This window comes from Rhamphochromis longiceps, linkage group LG18 (genome assembly GCF_057381845.1).
Source record: "Rhamphochromis longiceps isolate RC_006_pf linkage group LG18, R_longiceps_female_GT1.1, whole genome shotgun sequence".
Taxonomy (NCBI): Eukaryota; Metazoa; Chordata; class Actinopteri; order Cichliformes; family Cichlidae; genus Rhamphochromis; species Rhamphochromis longiceps.
Window position 1 is genome coordinate 278,255 of NC_140574.1, and position 20,407 is coordinate 298,661.

The 20,407-nt window shown below is 38.0% G+C and overlaps 2 protein-coding genes across 4 annotated transcripts in view; one reads left to right on the top strand and one right to left on the bottom strand.

The window, feature by feature from the left end:
* The window catches only part of LOC146647275 (uncharacterized), a 165,442-nt gene that overhangs the window by 72,673 nt on the left and 72,362 nt on the right, over window positions 1–20,407 (top strand). The window lies entirely within an intron of this gene.
* On the bottom strand, window positions 67–20,247 carry LOC146647284 (regulator of telomere elongation helicase 1-like). The gene is made up of 29 exons (XM_085387973.1): window positions 19,781–20,247; window positions 18,333–18,522; window positions 17,380–17,473; window positions 16,795–16,876; window positions 15,325–15,385; window positions 14,619–14,694; window positions 13,195–13,279; window positions 12,963–13,028; window positions 12,064–12,220; window positions 11,738–11,776; window positions 11,576–11,648; window positions 11,309–11,406; window positions 11,125–11,180; window positions 10,812–10,883; window positions 10,529–10,610; window positions 10,208–10,340; window positions 8,677–8,790; window positions 8,083–8,123; window positions 7,492–7,577; window positions 6,616–6,693; window positions 6,388–6,465; window positions 5,046–5,192; window positions 4,779–4,894; window positions 4,472–4,595; window positions 3,826–3,991; window positions 3,403–3,542; window positions 1,570–1,780; window positions 367–504; window positions 67–250 (listed from the first exon to the last, which is right to left on the bottom strand). The coding sequence occupies exons 1-29, from the start codon at window positions 19,880–19,882 to the stop codon at window positions 237–239; spliced, it is 2,919 nt and encodes a 972-aa protein (XP_085244099.1). The 5' UTR covers window positions 19,883–20,247; the 3' UTR covers window positions 67–236.

Sequence of the window (20,407 nt, forward strand, 5' to 3'; positions counted from 1 at the left end):
GAACACTTCTCCACAATCACTGTCCACATATACATACATACGTTCATAAGAACACAACTCTGAAGCCAAGCTGAGGTACGGGAGTCACTGAATGGCTGGTTTATTTTATTGAACGTTGAAAACATTTTTGTAAAGTTGTCCTCAAATGACAAGTCATCTTCTCTGCTGGAATAGGAGACATCCTGGAAGAGGTGATACGCCAGTCTGACATCTTCCACCCAAATGTCATCTCCAAACTACTTGGACTTGTCTGTGAGTAGATACACCACAAACTATAATATGACATCCACAGCAGGCATTTAACTAAAATTTAACTTGATCTGTTCGCACAAGAGCACTAAGTAAATATCAGATAATGTTTCTTACCGTTCTGCAGCATTACTGTATTCTTCCTATCCTTGGACAGAGTGTGATCAGGTTTGTATCCACAGCCCTGCCTTGCCATCTTCTGGCAATTTTCATCAAACCTCTTTTTGTGGTGTGGGCGAACAAAGTGGTAGAGGCCTGTGACACAAGGCAGCAATAGCAATCAACTACAAACTGTTTTAGCAATATTCCACTAACACACTGTTATATTGGTGCGAAATTATGACTTTGACATTGTTATTAGTATTGTGTAAATGTCTGATAATGAATACAGGTATATTCAGTTTTTTAAAAGTAACATTGGTTGAGGGGTTCCTAAGCTATTGTGAAAAACTGGGCAAACTACAAAGAACGCAATGATCCTATCCACAGTACATAGTTTCATTACGTATACATATTATGGTAGAGAAATCAATTTAAGAAAAGACTGGAAATTCATATTGACCAACTATGATCTGCACTGTATCCAAACATGCCAGTTCATCCAAGTTGAGGTGGGCAAGCCATGGTCAACATGTATGAAGGCTGAAATTAAATATGGTGATGTCGATGGGACAATTTAGGAAATCACTGACTGCAAGAGATTTTTACCCAGTTATTAAAAACAATCCATGTTAACAATTATCCTGGTTTGTAGTGCCGACGTGGGAAATTTTTCTATTTTGTTTTACTATTGTGATAGGTATGAATGTGCAATTACAATAAAGAGTTCTCTCTCTATCTTGAATTAAAGCTCATTTCATCTTTACCATTTGGACAAAACACAACTTTTACAATTTTGTACTGTGCATGACCAAGTTGAAAATCAAAATCCCTGCTTGTTTCAATAAGTCAATGCATTCTGCACATATTTCAACTATTTTGCTGGCGTGAGATTTTAAATAAACAAATTAATATTAAAAAAATAATAATTTAAAATATTTCATTCAATTCGAAAGAGTTGAAAAAAAGATAATGACTTTAATGGATTTGTAAATAAGTGAATTGGTTAGACACATTTTACCTAGAGAGTAATATGAACTACTCGTAAATCTAGAAAACGTGTTCCGAGTTCAGACCTGTGCAAAGCAGGTATACTTCATAGATGTAGGTGAGAGAGCGTACTCTCATGCCTCCAGTGAGTATATTGTCATTCTTAAAGTCTCAGTGTTAACCAAGTGAGGTATTTTTGCAGCTATTAATTTATGACAGCAGAAGATTTACCATGTAGGAGATTCTGAGTATTAGTGTCTTTGCCTAAAAATGCGGTTTCAGTCAGCAGGTGATTCAGGTCATCAGTCTTTTCGTAGGTGTGCAGCGCCCGTATGATGCGGTGACAGCAGACCTCACTCAGGGACTTCTTCATGTCCGCCAGGAATGTCTTAGCCCTGCTGGGTTTACGTTCTTGAGACAAATCCTCAGGGACACCCAGCTTCTTCAATGACATTAGAAGAAACAAAATCTGAGCAGCATAAACTTTTTTACCACTATTTTACAAGTACAGAAATCAATCAAAAACTAAGTATACTTCCAGCTCTCAAGACTGTCTTCCACGTGCTTACATCTCTCACTACAATTCACAATGTTGTCTGAGAACATCACAGTCCATGGAGACTACTGCCTGACCTCATCTGTCAACCATTAGTACTGCAAACAAAAGTGGCCCAGATCAGATCCCCATCTGTCATTCCTACTGCACACCTACTCATGTATCTGGCTCTTACTCTGACTTATTTCTGCAGTACCATATTTCCTTTCTTGGCATGCTACCATGTGAGGTCCAAAAAGACACAATGCGAATACTTCTGACCTTCTCTATATACCAGATTAGGCTTAACATTATGAACCCTAACAGCTGAAGTGAAGAAGATTGATTCTCTCTTCATCATGGTACCTGTCTTGGTTTATATTAATTTCCAGTTTGCAATGGTCAGTATCTATCAAAAGTGGTTCAAGAAAGAAAGTGTGTGAACCAGCGACAGGGTCATGGGTGGCCAAGGCTCACTAATGAGTAAAAACTGGCCTATGTGTACTAATCAAAAAAAGCGACTGTGGCTAAAACTGCTAAAAAAGTCTTGGTTGATTCTGATAGAAAGCTGTCAGAATACAGAGTGGATCACATATAAGTATGGGGCTACATAGCTTCAGACCAGTCAGGGTGATCATGCTAAGCCCTGTCCACTGCCAATAATAGGTAATTAGAATTGAATTATTTTTTTGGGTCATATTAATGACCCTCTCAAATGCCTTTTTGTGTGGCATGGTGCAGCTAGAGAACCATAAACAGATGCAGCATGTGAGCACACTTTCAATGGAGCCACAGTAGAAGATGATCATTACTTGGATGTTACTTTGAGATGTAAATTTTGCATAAACATTGTTGCAGATCATGCACACCCTTTCATGGAAATAGTATTCCATGATGGCTAAGCAAGATAATGTAAAATACGTTCAAAAATGTTTTGAGGAACACAACTCTGGCTGCAAACATATTGGTGCCAGATAACCCAGACGACCTTCAGAGGTCTTTTGGACTGTTTCGGAAAGTAAGGACAACCAACACAATATTAGGAAAATGGTTATAACGTTATACCATACTGGCATACTTCTCTGTTAACACTCAATGCAAAAAACAAATCTAGTTTTCGTGCCTTAGCATACCTGAAACAGATTGGTATATATGCACCAAGAATATATATCTTCCTTAGCTGCTGGTATATCTCATCTACTTTATCCTGCTGTAGTTACTATAGTTCTGCACATCCTAAATAACTGTACCAATATCCTTCTTCTCTGAGCGATACTCTCACTTTCCAAGACTATGTTAAACAATCTGGTTAAATTTTCACTGCTCTCCCTCCTATACATCTCCATACCTCCACAGGTATGTCATTTGTACCAACTGCCTTTCCAATTTTCATCCTCTTCAAAATCTATAGTAATCCCCCCTCACACATACACACAGACACACACACACAATTACTCACACACTTTGTCTGTTACTCATGATGTGAATTAGTACTTCTTACACTGTGACAATGTCAGAAAATGATCTACCTTTTGCTCTCGCATGTCCTCTTCAATGGTATTGCTGGCTTGCTCCAAAGCATCCAGCAAGTTGAGTGGTCTCCTGTTATTGTGCAGCACCTCATACTGATTAAGGAAATTGGCCATGTCATTGGCTCCATTCTTCTCATCTGATCACAAAAAAATAATCAAGGACTCACATTGGGGCAGCTGTACATTTTAAAACTAATATTTGCATTTCTGTAGGTTTCGGTTTAACTGGCTTTTAGTCACTTCAATTTATACCATTTATTATTGAACTCATTGTTTCTAATGTAGTTTTTCTCCATTTAAACTCAATGAATTGTAAAGACATTCTAGTGAAATATATCTGGTATAGCAAAAGCACACCTTGATCTTTAATATGCTAAAACGAAACATAGCAAAACATCAAACCACATCCATTGTACTAACTGAGTCTCCTCCTCTTCAAGCTGGGAAGGTATGTGTCCAACACCTTGGCCTTCTGGGTGTGAGAAGTTTGCAAGTAGCGGCGAGAAGTGGAACTGGAGGACTGAGTGTCTCGTGAACACTCAGTCTCGTGGTTGTGTGCTGGAGCCTTCTTCCCAACCACAGGCCTCTTAAATGTTTAATGCACACACTGTCAGTAGAAGCTGACCAACTGACCTGCAAACAACTTTCATAAAAGCGTCTACACATTTTACTGCACATGCAATGATATGATATGTTAGCCGATATTTATTATTAAAAGAATCCGACAACAAAGGTTGGCATGGTGTTACAAAAACCCATAACTCTAACTTTATTATAAAAAAACTGGCAGAAAAAACTAGAAATCAAAGTTCATTAAAAGTATATTTTGGCGAGATAAATAGTGCCATAGACATTAATGAAAATACTCAAGGTAAATATTCACATTTTTAACTACTCTGGATTTTTTTTGTTTTAAATCACAACTCAAGTTTCCTATCTTTTCAGAGCTTAAAAAACCTACCCACAAATCTGGATTACCAACAGTACTATTAGCTGGTTCCTTAACAAAACTGAATAATGAAAGAATTTGCAGCATTGTATGAACTGTGCAGGTGCGACTACCCACCATTTTTTGTGCAGTCCTGAAGAACTGAGAGACATCACGGACGACCTTGCCAAAGGTGTCATAGAGGCGCACATAAGACCTCACCCATGATGGAAGCATGGCCCGGGTATCAGCATTTTTAAATCTGTTGGGAAACTTTTCATTTTAGTTTAAGAATACTTTTTTACATTTTCAATTAATAAGGTGAACTAAGCACTTAATTGAGAATTTTTTAAATGTGAAGCTTCGGAGACACTGTCTGGTATAGTGGAGAATGTTCCCTCTTGTATGATGTTACTTAATTAAGTAAACGTGGTCTATATCTGACCTCTGATCACACAAGAAGATCGCTCCATAGTCTTCCTTGTGACGAATCACTCTACCAATGGCCTGATTCACAGCTCTGAAAGCCTGCTGTCTGTACCAGTCTTGCCCTGATAAGTACTGTTCACACACACACACACACACACACACACACACACACACACACACACACACACACACACACACACACACACAGAAATCCAACTACCGTTATACGACCAAGCAATCCTTTAGTGTACCTCAATAGTTAATTTTGTTGATTTTCTTTCACCTTTTGTCCTACAGAATTCTTTTGATTCATCTCATCCAAAAATTGCATTTTCAGGACAACGCGAGGGTCTTTTTTTGGAGGGAAAGGAAGGCCAGTAATGATGACACCCCGACCAAACATGTCTGCAAAATCCAGACCCTCGCTCGCCTAAGACAAGAAGATATAATTACATAGCAGCTTTGAGAGAAAGTTTTTGTGTAACCCTACATTAAAATGAAAGAGAATCCTAACTCCATATCTACGTTTTCTTAAATGTTTATCCAATTAGTCACAGCCATCATAGAAAAAGAGGTAGGTTGCAAAATGGAAAAACAGCATAAAACGGTTAACAAAGAGAGATATTCATGTCACAAAAATGAACAGTCATTCCCAAAACATTGTATGGTAATACACTTGTAAACAAAAGAAAAAAAATTGCCTGATGTTGACACAAGAGGACAAGGGTACCAAAGATATGACATGTCCTTTGAATATCATATACAATTGTGATCAGAAGTTTATGAACACTCATCATGGGTATGAATGTCATGATTATTTTGGGCTTCTAATGATTTCTTTCAACTGCTCTTTTTCCAGGTTGAAATGGTTTTACAGCATTCATCTATTATGACTTGAACATTATTGGATGCACTACTTTAAATTAATTGAGATTTTATATTAATCGCACAGGGTCAAAGGCATATAAATAAACTCAAATATCAACAGACATCCACTTAAATCTTTCATAAGGTCTTTGTCTTTCAAATTGATGAGGTCAAGGCCATTAAACTCATCAGTGATTGTGATTTATTACAGCTGGAAGTTTCTCTTTGCAAGCATAAAAAGGACAAATATTCAGAACAACATGAAAGTCCAAGGAACTCAGTTTATGTAAATTGGGAAGGTCTCTTGGAACCATTCTGAACTGCAATTCCAAGATCATTAGTTCAAACAACTTCAATTAAATACAAGATATTCAAATGACTCACTACTTTACCATGCTCTGAAGGGGGGGACTCTAGGATATCAACAACTACAACATTTGCAGGTGTCCACATAGATAAGCCAAATGATTTCTGGAGAACAGTTTTTTGGACCGAGAAAAACAATGATCGAGTTGTTGTCCACAATTACAAGGTGTGTTTGGACGAGTAAAAGTGAGGGCTTAACACCTAACAACACTGCACCAACTATCAAGTATGGTACAGATGGATGATTTGTACGAACATTCATGATCATGATGATTGTATGTAAACTTCTGATCACAACTGTATACCCACACTATACAGCAAAAGTTGGAGCTGAAACATGACAACAGAAAACATTGTAGGACTTTTGCAGAGTCCATGGACAGCCTCCTCACCTTCCCTCGACACACACCAAAGAAGGCTCCTCCTTTGGATCGGGGATCATTGACTTTGGTGTAATAACCATCAATGACCTAGGAATAGACAGAAAGAAGCTCAATTTCTTTCAAATCTTTAGATTTTTATAACTATAAAAAGCTTAGGATATTTCTTCAGATGTGAAATGTTTAAAGAGGGGTTCACAGCCGAGTGATAAGACACCTAAAATATAAATAAATACTAACTTCATTAAAGGTGCCCTTCTCTGTAGGTTCAACAAACATGGGCTTTAACTTCTCAATGCGGTTTGCATGTCCAGTAGCCTGGTGATAACACATATACACACGCAGGAAATTACTTTATACAGTAACATCTTAGATTGTTATAAATGATTAAATTGACTGTGGAGTACCTCACTTAAAAAGAAAGAAAGAAAGAAATGAGTTCATACTGGTTAAAAGGCTTTTTACTTTTAATTATTACATTTATATTTTGATATCTTTACATGCTATTTTTTAAAATATGCACACTGTACCCTTACGCACCCTGATGGCTCCCCGCCCCACCAGCTTATCGTTGTGGAGGGGTTTGTATGTCCCAGGTATCCCAGAGGCTAAATTGTGAGGGGGCTATTTGCCCCGTGGTAGGGTCACCCATGGCAAACTGGTCCTGGTTGAGGGGCCACACAAAGAGCGATTTAAAAGGCCCCTGGTAATAGAACGTCAAAGGAACAGTTCCTACTACCCGGGACAGGGTTACCAGGGAGAATGCTGGACAGACCACGTGAACGTAAGGGTATAGTTAGAAGTCCACAAAACTTCTCAAAGTTTTGTGGACTTTGAGAAGGGTGTCTGGCCCATTGCTCCGGGCCATTCGATCCGTATACGACTGTTGCAAAAGCTCGTCTGCATGGCCCATCATCCACTGGAAACAATAGCAGAGTTGTCTGTATATTAAATTTCCATTAAATGTATTTCTAATTTGCTAGACAATACAAAATATAATTCATGGAGAAAGAGAACACAAAACATAAACGTGACTAGAAAAGCTAAAAAACAAAAAAAAAAAAAAACCCAAACCCTTATGGTTTTCCACAGGTGATTCTGCTGAATTACACTTACCCTCCAGAATTCCAATGTTTTTTCCATTGAAGGAAAGGAAGGGAAAAATACTAAGAGTCCATGAGGAACCAGACGACTCAGGTTGGCTGAGAAAAGAACACAGGTTACAAAACTGTATCACAATCAAAACCAAGGTAACAATTAAGTTTAAAATCCAGGCATCTGTGAAAATAGAATTTATGAAATTTAACAGAGTTAAAAGTTAGCAGAGAGTTAGCTTGCTAGTTTCCACCTAAACATAGTACGCCATGTTCTGATCGAGAGATTTCTAAAAAAAAACATTACAACATACAGCCGAAGGATGGACGCTAACTTTTTTTTTTTAAAATGGGCTTGTTCAGATTGAATAGAACAAGATAAAAGCCTTAAAATGTGTTAAAAACACAACAGCCTCAATAAATGCAGAGTAGTTTGGGCCCGGAAACTGGGTTCAGGTACGTCATCACTTAATGAAAAAGATAATAAGCAATATGAAATAACCATGAAGATCAGAGCATTAAGTTAACAGTGTTGCTGATGTCAGTAAGAAAAAAAAATCTCCTTAGAAACAGCAAAACCAAACAATTTCAATACTGTATATTGTGATCTTACCAACAGTGTTGCCTAAAGATGCCATGTTTTCAGGAACAAACCTGTGACAGAAATTTAAAGTTTGAGTTTAGCAATCAAGTAAAAACTTCACAGTCAGAACCAATGTAGGTATATATTAGTTCTGTCAGCGTTCACACGTTAATCTGGCGTTAACAGGCTTAAACGCGTTAAGGCAGTCATCACAATTAACATGAAAAATATTTTAACGCACTCAATCCATCTGGAGTGCAGAATATAAAACAATATGATTGGTGGGGTGTTCTTTCTAATACTTATCTTGCAATACAAAGTGCATAGAAAAGACTGTTTTCTTGAATTAGTATTATATAAAAATTAACTAAAGTCTTACATACACATAAAAGGATTTAACTTGACTTTATAATAAATCAAAACATGAGAAAAAAATATCGTTACACAACGATAATTGATTCCAGAAGTCAGAAAAACTAGCAAATAAATGAGCAAATTATAAGTTTTGCCATGCACCTTAATTTGTATTTAGGCATATGGCAAAACATATTTCATTTCAAACAACTGCAAATTTCCAAAGTGACCTGTTAGAAAGTAATCATATGCTAAAAAAAGAATACTGACCTTCGATCAAACGCTGAACTTAAGGGCACTCCATCTGGGCCTTGTGCAATGACGCCCACAAAGATCTGGTCGCGCTCAATCACATGGCTGTTCTCCAGACATACTGGGAATTCTCTGTAAGAGGAGGAGCAGAAACTCACTGTGATCAAGTTTTAGGTTTACCCCGCTGTCCATGCAGCAAACAAAAGTTTACTAGTAATGCTACTTCATATGATACTTCATGATGAATTTCTATTCAGTGAAGGACAGAAAAATTGGAGGTTACAACATTTTCAAAAAGCATTACACTTACAGAAAACCATATATGTTAGATGTATTAGACAGAATTTTTTGAAAATGTAAAGATAAAATGCCGCAAATTCATCGGCATGTGTCATACTGACTAACTCCACTCTCAAGAATCCTGCCCATATTTACAAGCTGCTACACTCGTCACTTTAAATAACATCAAGGTCAATTGGCATTCTCTTTCGAGGATGCCAATGTTCACATTTTGGACAGAGAGGACAGATGGTTTGAAAGAGGAGTGAAAGAAGCCATCTATGTCCACTGTGAGCGACCATCTTTGAACAGAGGCGGGGTTTACGACACCAACTCTCTGCCATCTATAATCCAGTTTTGAGATCCTTCCCAGACGCCTTAACGCCCACTCACATCCTGGGCCATCTGACCTCAGGAATTCGCATGATAAGGTGGGGCCAGGTTTCACAATGAACACACCCGAAACTCTGGCTGATTGGGACCCACACCCAGTTTCCCACCTTGGCTCAGGCGACTAGAGGATCATCAGGGGGTCCTTTTGTCCCTCTGTGGGGGGAAACTCCCACTAGGTTTATATCTGGGACTCTCCACCATTTGACCTTAGAACTGAAGAAGCTTCTCGGATGAGAGGTGAAACGTCTTCAAGCAACTTAAAGAAGTCCAGACGCTTTCCTTTGCAAGCTCCTTTGACCATCAAGGTCAATTTAACTCTTTCAACTGTAACTTGTAAATTTAAATTGTTATTGATCCTTTTACTTTAGTCATAAAGTGTGTATTTGTTTCTTACTCTTCTTATATTTATTGTTAGTCATTTGCACTGCATGGAATTGGAGCCTCATCGTCTTGTCTCGCTATATACTACACTGTATATAGCAGAGATGACAATGCCTTTGGATGCTAACAAATTGTTAGAGGATTACATAGATCTGTGTATTGTCAGAATCATTCTGATTTATTCATAGACCATGTCAAACAAGTTCTCCTGGCTATAAAATGAATCATTAACTTTTATGTTGAGCATCGTTCAATTGCTAGAAAAATCAAATAATGAACAGAAGATTTAAATTATGAGATAGTGAACAGTTTCTACATCAAACAGCAGTTCACTGTAGAAAGGGTTTAATTCTTCTGTTCAATGTTCAGACTAAACAGGTATAAAGGTGATTGTTTTTTTTTTGTTGTTTTTTTTATTTTAAAGTAGTTGCTACTCAAGCTGGTGTGGGAAAAATGTAATTGTGCAGCAGGGCAGTCAGAGTGACAGCTAACTTACATTCTCATCTCAGATGTGAAAGAAGACAGGGGCGATAGGGTACCACTTGTCAGAATGATGCAGCGAATGCCTTGATTCACCAGATCTTGCATACTGAAGGCCGGAGAGAAGCACCAGTAACTCAGAATATTTCCTGCAATTTCCAGAGAAACACATCACATTTACCTGTAGTACGAATCTTTCATACACTAATAACGATTGAAACTATAACTTTTAACAGGGTTCACACTCTAGCGGAAATATATAAATGGTATTAATAAAATTCATTCTGTCAATGTGGATCCATGTAACACAACAATGCATCAGGTTGTGCACCGTTACCTTGCTTTTTTGATGAACCTGAAGCCCACATATCAACACTATGTTTTTTTGAGTGAATGCTGGTGTCCCGATGGATATGAACCTGAGCCGAACAAATGACAGAAGCTCATAATTAGTTATTTAATTTCCAAGATTTCTTTTTAAATTTAATATACCGGAACAATGGTGATAGTTGTGGCAAAGATATGCTACTTTTAGCTGGTTCCAATATGAACACGAATTGTATCCCCCCCCCAAAAAAAAAAAATAAAAAAAAAAAATTCCATTGACTTAATGAACACACCTTGAAATGAGCCGTGTTGGTTTCCATCTGGTGTAGTTTCTCCTTTTCTGACGGTTCACCACAAAATACCAGCTGAAATAACAAAACAAAGGGGAACCTTCAAACATGCCACAAGGTGATTAAATAACTACTCTTTATACAACGAAGAGTAATGAATTCTATAATTTTATTGACTGTCCTCAATCAAATCTGTTAGGCCACACAAATAATATGGGACCAATGCATATTAATTTTCACTCAAAAAGACAAAAATCCCCCCCCCCAAAAAAAGTTTAATATTGACCAAATTCTTTAATAGCCATACAAAGTGTACCTGTATGATATCAGAAAGCTTCTGGAGTCCACTAGTATTGAGAAATATTCCTGGCTCTGAGGAGAAACATGCATCAAACAGGTCATTTGTTAATTAGTTGCACTGATCGGTATAATAAAACCAGCCAATGTTACAAATGATAAATGATGTGATAATGTGTCTAAGCCAAAATATGATGCCTTACGTTGTGCCAGGTATCCAATGATGTGCTCCAGAGCTTCATAGACTGCTGTCTTGCTGCTGAAGGTCAGATTAGCTTTTTCGAACACCTCATAGATGAAGCTAAGACACAACATAGAGACATGCAGTGCTTATTAGGTTTATTATAACAGTTAAGATTCAGAATCATTCTCTCAGCAGCTTTAAGTGAGAACCCGCACTACGGTTAAGGTACTAACTACAGAGACATTCTATGACCACACTTTATTTGTTCTACCATGCTGTCACCTACATTCCAGGTTTGGTAATGCCTTGATCACTTGGATCATAGGCATCAATGGCAGCTTCCAGATCCAGTAGTATCTCTGTTAAAGCAGAAAATAAGTTTTGAAAATTAACTCTTGTCACAAACCAACAGGACGACTGACTCCGCAACACTTTAATAAATACTTACGTTTGATTTTTGCAATGGTGGACAAACCTAATTTGAAACCTAAAACAAAAAAAGAAAATATTAAAAGACGTGCAGCTGACAATCCTTTACTTGCTTTACAAAACAACAAAAAATTATTACTATTAATAATTTAATAAGGCCAAGGCTAAACTAAGGCTAATAAAGTTAGTGAAGACTTAAAAGGTAGAAGTAAATCCAAACTTATACAAGTATACAAGTAGCCCAAAATGCCATGAAATTTATACATAACTATACTATATTCCATGGAAAACTCTTTTAGAAACATGTATATAACCTGAGAAATTGAGACAAGTAGGTTTTCTTACCAGAAGCGGAGGTTTCTCCATGAAAGTCTACATTCACAGAGTCTCTGTGGCTGATTTCTTTAGACTGCTCCACAAGCAGCCTGTCCACAGCATTAATGGCTGAGGCTACATCGTAGGGAGTGAGATCAAATGATGTTGATTCTTCACATGTCTTTTCCTGCAAATAAAAGAAGTAAAATTTCCCGGAGGGATTAATAAAGTTTTATCTAATCTAATATAATATAAACATTGCTACCCCAAATTGAAAGGTCTGCAAACGTTCTCTTCATGTTTGAAAATGGAATATGTATCAGCCTATAAATAATAGTGATCGCACCACATTGTGTTTTATTTATTACAAATTGTTTGTAAAGCTTAAGTAACTGGAAATTTTAATACATTTCACTTCAACTATTATGGCATGATGATGACATTAGTACTTTAGTATGCCCAAGAGTACATTTCATACAGGAGTTTGAATTTATGTTTTTTAGGTTCTTTAATTAATAAAAGAAAATATTTGTTCATGTTTAAATACTGTACACTGAGCATTTTGTGAAATTGTAGATCTACTGTAATCAATCACTTGTAATGCACAGTAATGACATGGGATTTATTAAAAAATGCATTTTTTTGTGAAGCTATGCTGTTCAATATCTGGCTTGCAAAAGGATAGTTCATTAATGTGAATTTGTGCATGTACTTGTATTTCTCTACACTAAAACAAAAGGAAAATCTGGAAGCATTTGTTTTAATATGTGCTTAGGGTTTGAGCAGCCCAGCGGTCTTTATTTAGGCTCTATGTGGCATACAAGTTAAAATGAATTTGAAAGCCTTAGTAGTGGGTCACTTCTGGTCTTCGAAGCTTTAATTTAGTTTACTTAGTGAATACATTTAACAAAGGAAAGATATAACCATACCACATTGTGAGCCTCGTCAAAGATAACCACAGCTCCATTCAGGTCGATACTGAGTGCCTTACGGCTCTGTGGAATGGAAAGACGGAGAGAGCGAGAGAGTGGCAGTTGAATATTAGGATTCATGGAAATTGGAAATGACAGTGCCAATCATAACACTAAAGTCTCTTTCAATGCTCAATTATGGTCACATATATCATCCTGAGATGTAATGAGGATGGATGACTGAGCTCACCTTTGGATCTAGCAGGTAGTTGTATGGCATAAAAATGACATCTGCTTCTTGTTTCAGTGAACGAGAGAGGTAGTAAGGACAGACTCTGTGGAAAAATGTGCAAATCCGAAATCAAATACATGAACTTCAAACAAAAACAGACCCATCCTGATAGCTGGGTCTAAGTGTAGCCAGGCCTATATAACATCTTACATCCTGCTACTGTGTGTTGGATAGTCTCCGGGGAGCCATTGCACACTCTGCAGTTTCGGTCCTGTGCGCTATGGTTGACTCCTGGCTTTATTGAAGTGGTGCTTAGGGCCTATTGTTGTGGTGCCACAATCAGAGCCTCTGTGCTGTCCTTTAAGCCAGCCTTTGCTAGTTGCCATGTCAATGGTGCGTGTGCTAGAGGGATTGTGCATGACAATTCCTTATCATGTATTTGAGTCACCCAAGCAGCTCATCTCGGGTGGCCCATCTTGCTAGTGTCTTCATGGATGCTGAGGGTTTCATCCTGAACTCACTAATCACCTTGCCTCTTTCTATTGGTTGGGGTGCTGGAGTTTGGGTGAAGATCTCTATAAACTGTGAGGACACCGTATGTCCTGATATCAGTAGCCTATATAAGGTGTCAGTGGCCATTTTATTATTTCGGCTATGGTACACCCAGGTACTTTTAGATTGTTGATTTGACCACTCTTATTTATTTTTGTTTTCGACCTCTGATGGATTTCTTTGGGTTTTTTCAGCATTATGATGTTTCTCCTTCAATTGTATTGATATGACTTTGGTCCTTGTATTGAAAGTTTTAGTGAACTGATACAAAATACAAATTCAACACTTTGATCAACTCTAGATCTTTTTTCTGCTTAATTTGTCATGAAATGATGAAAGACCAGTCCTTACCTGGCCATGAAACTGTCTATCAGTCAGTTATCCAACTACTTTTAAACTGCTAAAAATAGAGGACGATGCATTAAAAATGGCTGCAATTCCTAAACGGTTAACACCAAATATCTGTTAAGCCCCATTCATTTTGCAAGTCACTTAACCCACTCCACCCACTATAATGAAATGCCTCTATTTTGTAACATATTTATTGGGTCACCTCACTGTTCCAATCAAGAGTTCAGCTTAACTTTAAGTTGTGACCCATCTATAGATTACCTACAGGGGTTTCACACTGGCTACAGTTTTAAAGGGTTTTGCTGGACAGCGCTAAATAGCATCTTATACTGAAGTAAAGAGGATACTACTAATCAAGTGACTGATTAATAAAATACTATTTGATTCATTAGCTACTATTAAGACAATACTTTGGTGTCACACAGAGACATACCCACCTGCCAATGCTGATTATTTCTTACCAAAGTAAGAAAGTGCAGAACAGAGACTTATTAGTGAAACAGAAATTTACAAAAAAAAAGAACACATCAATTACACACCTCTGCTTGTTGCCAAATTGGACCAAATCCTCCACATCAAGGATAGAACTAACAAAGTCTCTATCAGTGCTCTTTTCTAGAAGAAAAAAAGAAGATCAAGCTTAAGATTGAGTATTTATAAGATAAATTGCTATAAATCACTGATGGAATAGAATAGAATAGATTAAACCTTTATATTCCCAGAAATTAGAAATTTGGGATGGTTACACAGCTCTTATAGCAAGACAGATATAAACACAAGTAGTCCTTTATACACAAGAAACCAAATTCATATGTGCAGATAAAAATTTACAGAGAGATGTATAAAAATGACACGTGTCAAGTTTCCTGTTTTCTATCAAATGGGGGATTTTTATATAAGTTATAGAACGGCGTCATAACAAGTTATTATAATTTGCTATCCTCGAAGTAACAAATGCATGGACCACATTCTCAACATAACAATTTTCATTCAAATTTTTACAGCCACTAAAAGCAGGCAGTAGACATTTCATTAATATCCACATTTTGGACATTCCTGGACTTCAAACTTCCTCACAGCAGTACGTGAGGCCAAGGTTGTGCGATACATAGAAAGTTATTAGTGTTGAATAATATAATATTTGAATGATATATGTAGTCTGTACAACACAAACAAAAAAGGTAAATTACATGCTTTTCTAGACTATTATGCTACACGGATATAGTCACTCTGTTAGACCATTACCTTCAAGTTTTTTGTAGTAGACACATGACCTGGTGGAAACTTTTCCTCTGCACATATGAACCTGAAAAACAAAAAAATTGATTCCACAATAAGACAAAAATCACTAACTATCTACCCATAACCCGTTACTTATCATTTTTTTTCCACCAGCTAGCTCATTGGCTCATTTTTAATAGTACACATACAGACATTAGAAAGGATAGCGTCACATATGTCTTTTATGCTTTATTCCACACACAGTTAGGTATTGCAAGTTATATGTAGACTGGCACACCCAGGCACCATAAATCACTGGAGAAGAGGAGACCCGTCTCTGACCTTTGGGACTGAGAGGGCCTGCGGGGGGAGGCCTTGGAAGGTGAATCTTCATGTGACTGTTACGTGAAAAACACGGTTGAGACACTCTTGTTGCAGATGAAATAACTATTTTTTGACATGCTGGTGAGGTCTTGTAAGATGCCCAAACCACCTCAACTGGCTCGTTTGAATGTGGAGGAGTAGCCTACTTTAAACTCTGAGAAAATTTACCCTGGATAGGTTTCCCTGTTTGACACTGAACAAGTATAACAAGTTGGTAGAGGCACTATTGGCACGCAGTAGAAAGACAACTACTAGCAAATGGCCTGAGCCCACCAAAATTAGAAAATTGTCATGATGTAATGTTGTAAATATTTAAAATGTAGAAGCAGTAGACACCTATTGCAGCATAACTAAGGGAGGATTCAGGGTCACTTGATCCAGCCCTCACTATACGCTTTAGAAAAGAGGAAGGTTTTAAGCATGATCATAGTCTCCGTCTCCTGAATCCAAACTGGAAGCTGGTTCCACAGAAGAGGGGCCTGAAAACTGAAGGCTCTGCCTCCCATTCTACTTTTAAATACTGTAGGAACAACAAGTAGGCCTGCAGGGTGAGAGCGAAGTGCTCTAATAGGGTGATATGGTACTACAAGGTCATTAAGATAAGATGGGGCCTGATTATTTAAGACCTTGTATGTGAGGAGCAGGATTTGGAATTCATGTAAAGGGGCTGGTGTGGTGGCCGTTGGTTTCATTGAGCTGCTTCCACAAAAATGAGGAATTCATCTTGCTCTCAGATATAATAAAGCTCCACCGTCTTGAACTAGAGCGGGCGATAGTAGTGCTTGTGTTCCTGAGATCTAATGCACACTGAAGGCACCACACCAACCAGAACCTGCAGCAGGTGGAGAACTGATTTTATAATGCTACTGTTGGCGGCTGACCAGAACAAGGATGAAGTTACTGTTTCAAGTGGAAGTCCAATAGAATACAGTTGGCACAACTGATTTTTGTTCTTTGTGAATGTAGTCAAACTTTAAGTAGATTTTCCTCCTTTTTTTCCAGCAGTGAGCTTGAAGAAATTCACTGTTTTGTGTTTAAAACAATTCATTAGACATAGCAGTTAAAACATCCCATTATATTTATATCTCTAATATTGCCTTTATAACTTACTTTGACGTGGTTGCTCTTCTGACACATGACGTCCTGGTTAATACACAACTGCTCTCTTGAGCCCATCACACACACCTTTGGGCTGAATCGAAAGAGACATGGGAGAACTGGTTTACCACAAATAGCCAAAAAAACCAGAACAGACAAAAGGTGCTGCACTCAGTAAGACTTCAAAATGATTATAGCTTATGTAATAACCCTTTAAAGCACCAGTAGTATTTGGTTAATTGGGACTTGTGTGTTGCTTTTTGAGATCTTTTAGCCTGTTAAACTTTGTCAGATACATTCTGTTATTAGGTTTCAGTTATCAGGCCTGAGTGTTTTTTTGTGAAACTGAACTCATTACACAACAAAACAAAATAAAAACGGTAGCTATTGTACCATTCCAGGATCAAATTCAGCTATACTAAAATGTATACTGTAAACCTGGTAATTAAAATTTGTATCTCCCTAGTATATACTAACAGTAGGGGTTTGGTGTCCTCATTACACCATGATCACAAAACCTATTAGAAATGTTGTTTTATATTGTGAATAGCTGTCATTCAGACAATCATGCATGATCAAAAAGTTAGAAATGCTTACCTGTATGAAGTGTTCTTTAACTCATTAATAACCTGTGTAAGCTGAGAATGTGTCCTCGTTGCATATATGATCTTGGGGACATCAGTGTAGTAGGCTTGACAACAATAAGAAAAGACAATTAGGGCTTTATACGTTGCTGAAAAAAATTAACTGAACACTTTTTAACATAGTATACCATCAAGTCAAACTTCTGGGATATTGGGCCTCATTTACTAACAGTGTATATGCGCAAATCTGTCTTTGAAGAAATTTGAGAATTTATGCAATGATCCAAAAGAACACAGACAATACAGTTTGAACAGATTAAACAGCTGAGCAATAAATATGCAAAAGTTGCAACATGATGTATATTCTAAACTTCTATATCAGCCTTCTGTCCAGATTGACATTTCTACAACAGCTGTTTTCCCAAAGCGAGAGACTGAGCACCTGCCACAGCTATTAGCTGTGCTACCACCTCATGGAGCCCCTGAACACCAAGCTGAGCAGCCTCCTACATCTCAACCATTCTTTGTACGATTTGAATGCATAGCTGAAACATGGGGATGACAACCCATCTTGACAGGGAATGGAAGAAGGACATCCTACCAAATATTGACTTACAACCTTGTTAGAGTAGTACAAATGCTGTCTTGAAATATGTAGAATATTTCCATGTATGTTTGGAAACATTACATGTTTGAGTGAATCGTTAAATCCTATTTTCCTAACAAAATATAAAGTGGTTTGAGTGCTCAAAAAGAGTAGAAAAGCACTATAGAAGAAGCAGTCAATTTACCATTTATCAAAATATAAAGAAATCAGTGCTAGCTCATTTTCTATTGCATAGCGATGTAAGCACACAGCATGTCTTCGTAGCTTATATCCTTTGCGTTTTTGTATATGTATCTGTTATTCTTCTTTGACAAGTAAAATTACAAATGACTCTTGATTTGCAGATGATACAAACATACATGGTTTGTCACCGTCAGCTGTCCCCCAGGAAGACATAGGTGTGTTTGGAAACATCTCCTGGCCCAGCCTCTCTGCCATCATACAGGTAGACATGGTGTCCTTGAAGTTCTCCCTCCAGGCCAGGGTGGCACACAGCAGGCACAAAGTCTTACCTGTGCCTGTTGGGCTCTCCAGAACCCCATTGACTTTCTGAAATAACCAGACAGGTAAAGATATACATCAAATAAAATAAAATAAAAAACAAACGGAGAAAACCCAAAAACACAAATTGTGATGGTAACAACATTAAAATATTAGAGACTTCCAGGTATTAGACTACGCTTTTATGAGCAAAGATTTGGCATTGTGGAGAAAGATCTCCCTTTTAGCAGAAAGAAATATCTAGCAGATCAGGTTCATAAAAGGGCAGATATCTGCACAGATCAGTTAAAAGGTAAGGTGAAAAATAAATAAATAAATAAAACAGCACAGCGTGTGTCAAGATCCATTAGGTGACAATTGTGTACAAGTTTGATCAAACTCTGACCAGCACTGTAGAAGTAGAAATTCTTGTGACTTGTGGCTGATATGTGGATATACACCTTGCAATTGCATAAACTGATCAGACCTTTGGCCAGATGTGTAGTGTGGTGAGAAGTAGAAAAAAACTATCAGAGAGAGTACACAACCACATGTTTAGTGCAAAACTGTCTCGGGAGCCTAACATAAGGATGGTTCAGGTTCAGTAAGCTTTCACTGCCAGAGCAAATATTTTATGATTGAAAAACATTGTAATCATTCATACACATGAAAAGGCAGATTTTTAAATCAGTTCTTGATTAAACATCGGGGGTATTTGAGCTGTTTGTCAGCTGTCAAGAGCCAGGGTAAACCCAAGACAAGTCAGCAGAGTGCTATTTATTGTATTACATAGAAACTGTAAAGAAATTCTAAGGACAGGTCAATGACATGAAGCCTCTTTTGTCATATGTTTTTTTCCCCATTATTATCATTATATTATGTGAAGCTACATTTTGGACAAGCAGACGTCAGACGGCTTGTCTTTCGGCAAATGGTAAGCATGGTGGCTTCATGGGGCTTTGGAGCGTGATGTCACGGGAGGGGGTGTGACTGCCGAAGTGCCATTTTAGCAGGCCAAACAAAGGGCTGAAGGAGCGAAAGCATCAGCAATGGCTCGCACTTAATGTGTTGTTGGTTGTTAAATCGCACGATCGGGAAGGGAATAAGCTGGAAAATCGGCTCTATTTTTATTCTTTCCCCACCTGGAAGCATCATGAGGGAGCTCGTATATCAGATGTTACCAAAAGAAGTCATCTAGCCTGGATAGCAGCTGTGAGACGAGCTGATACTTGCAAGAAATGTGTCAACTCCAAAGCCCAGCAGCCATGGCTACTCGGTATTGCCCCCATTTCCATCAACAGACATACACATGACAGTCGATTCTTACCTCCTGAAGACATTCGATTACTTTGTTCATGTATGCCTTCTGAGATTCATACGGAGAAAAGGGGAAATTCACTGTCACTCCCCTAAGAGTCAGCGAAGGCATCCTGTCCTCTGACGATTTGTAGAAAGCAGTTCCCAATCGCGCCCAGTTTTGTCAACGCCTACGTAAGGACGATCGCTATTGGCTGTCCAAGAAGTCGCGAGATAACTAATCCCATAATTTACTTAATTGGTCCTGCCTGAGCATTTGTAACAGACACTGTAGGAAAGAGAAATAACATTGTGGAAGACACATAAAGTGAGTTAAAAAAACAACCTAAAAGCGTTTAGAATACATTTTGCAGCGGAAGTATGGCGTCCCGCTTGCCCTTCACAATAAGAGCATTATAGCGGATTATAATGGGGGACGCTTTTATTTTGTATAACTACCGGAAGTAGTTCCTGTGTACTGACGCTAGCTGGGTAGCTAGCGCCGCGTCGCTTAAAAAGCAGCCGGGCTTGTCTTAAACTTAAGAGGCTGACACTCGCTAAACCACCCGATCGCTCGCCAAGCGACTGTTTCACACTGGACTTATTTTTCGTTAATATGGGCCGATAATTCCTTTATTCTAGTGGTATGCCGGGAGTG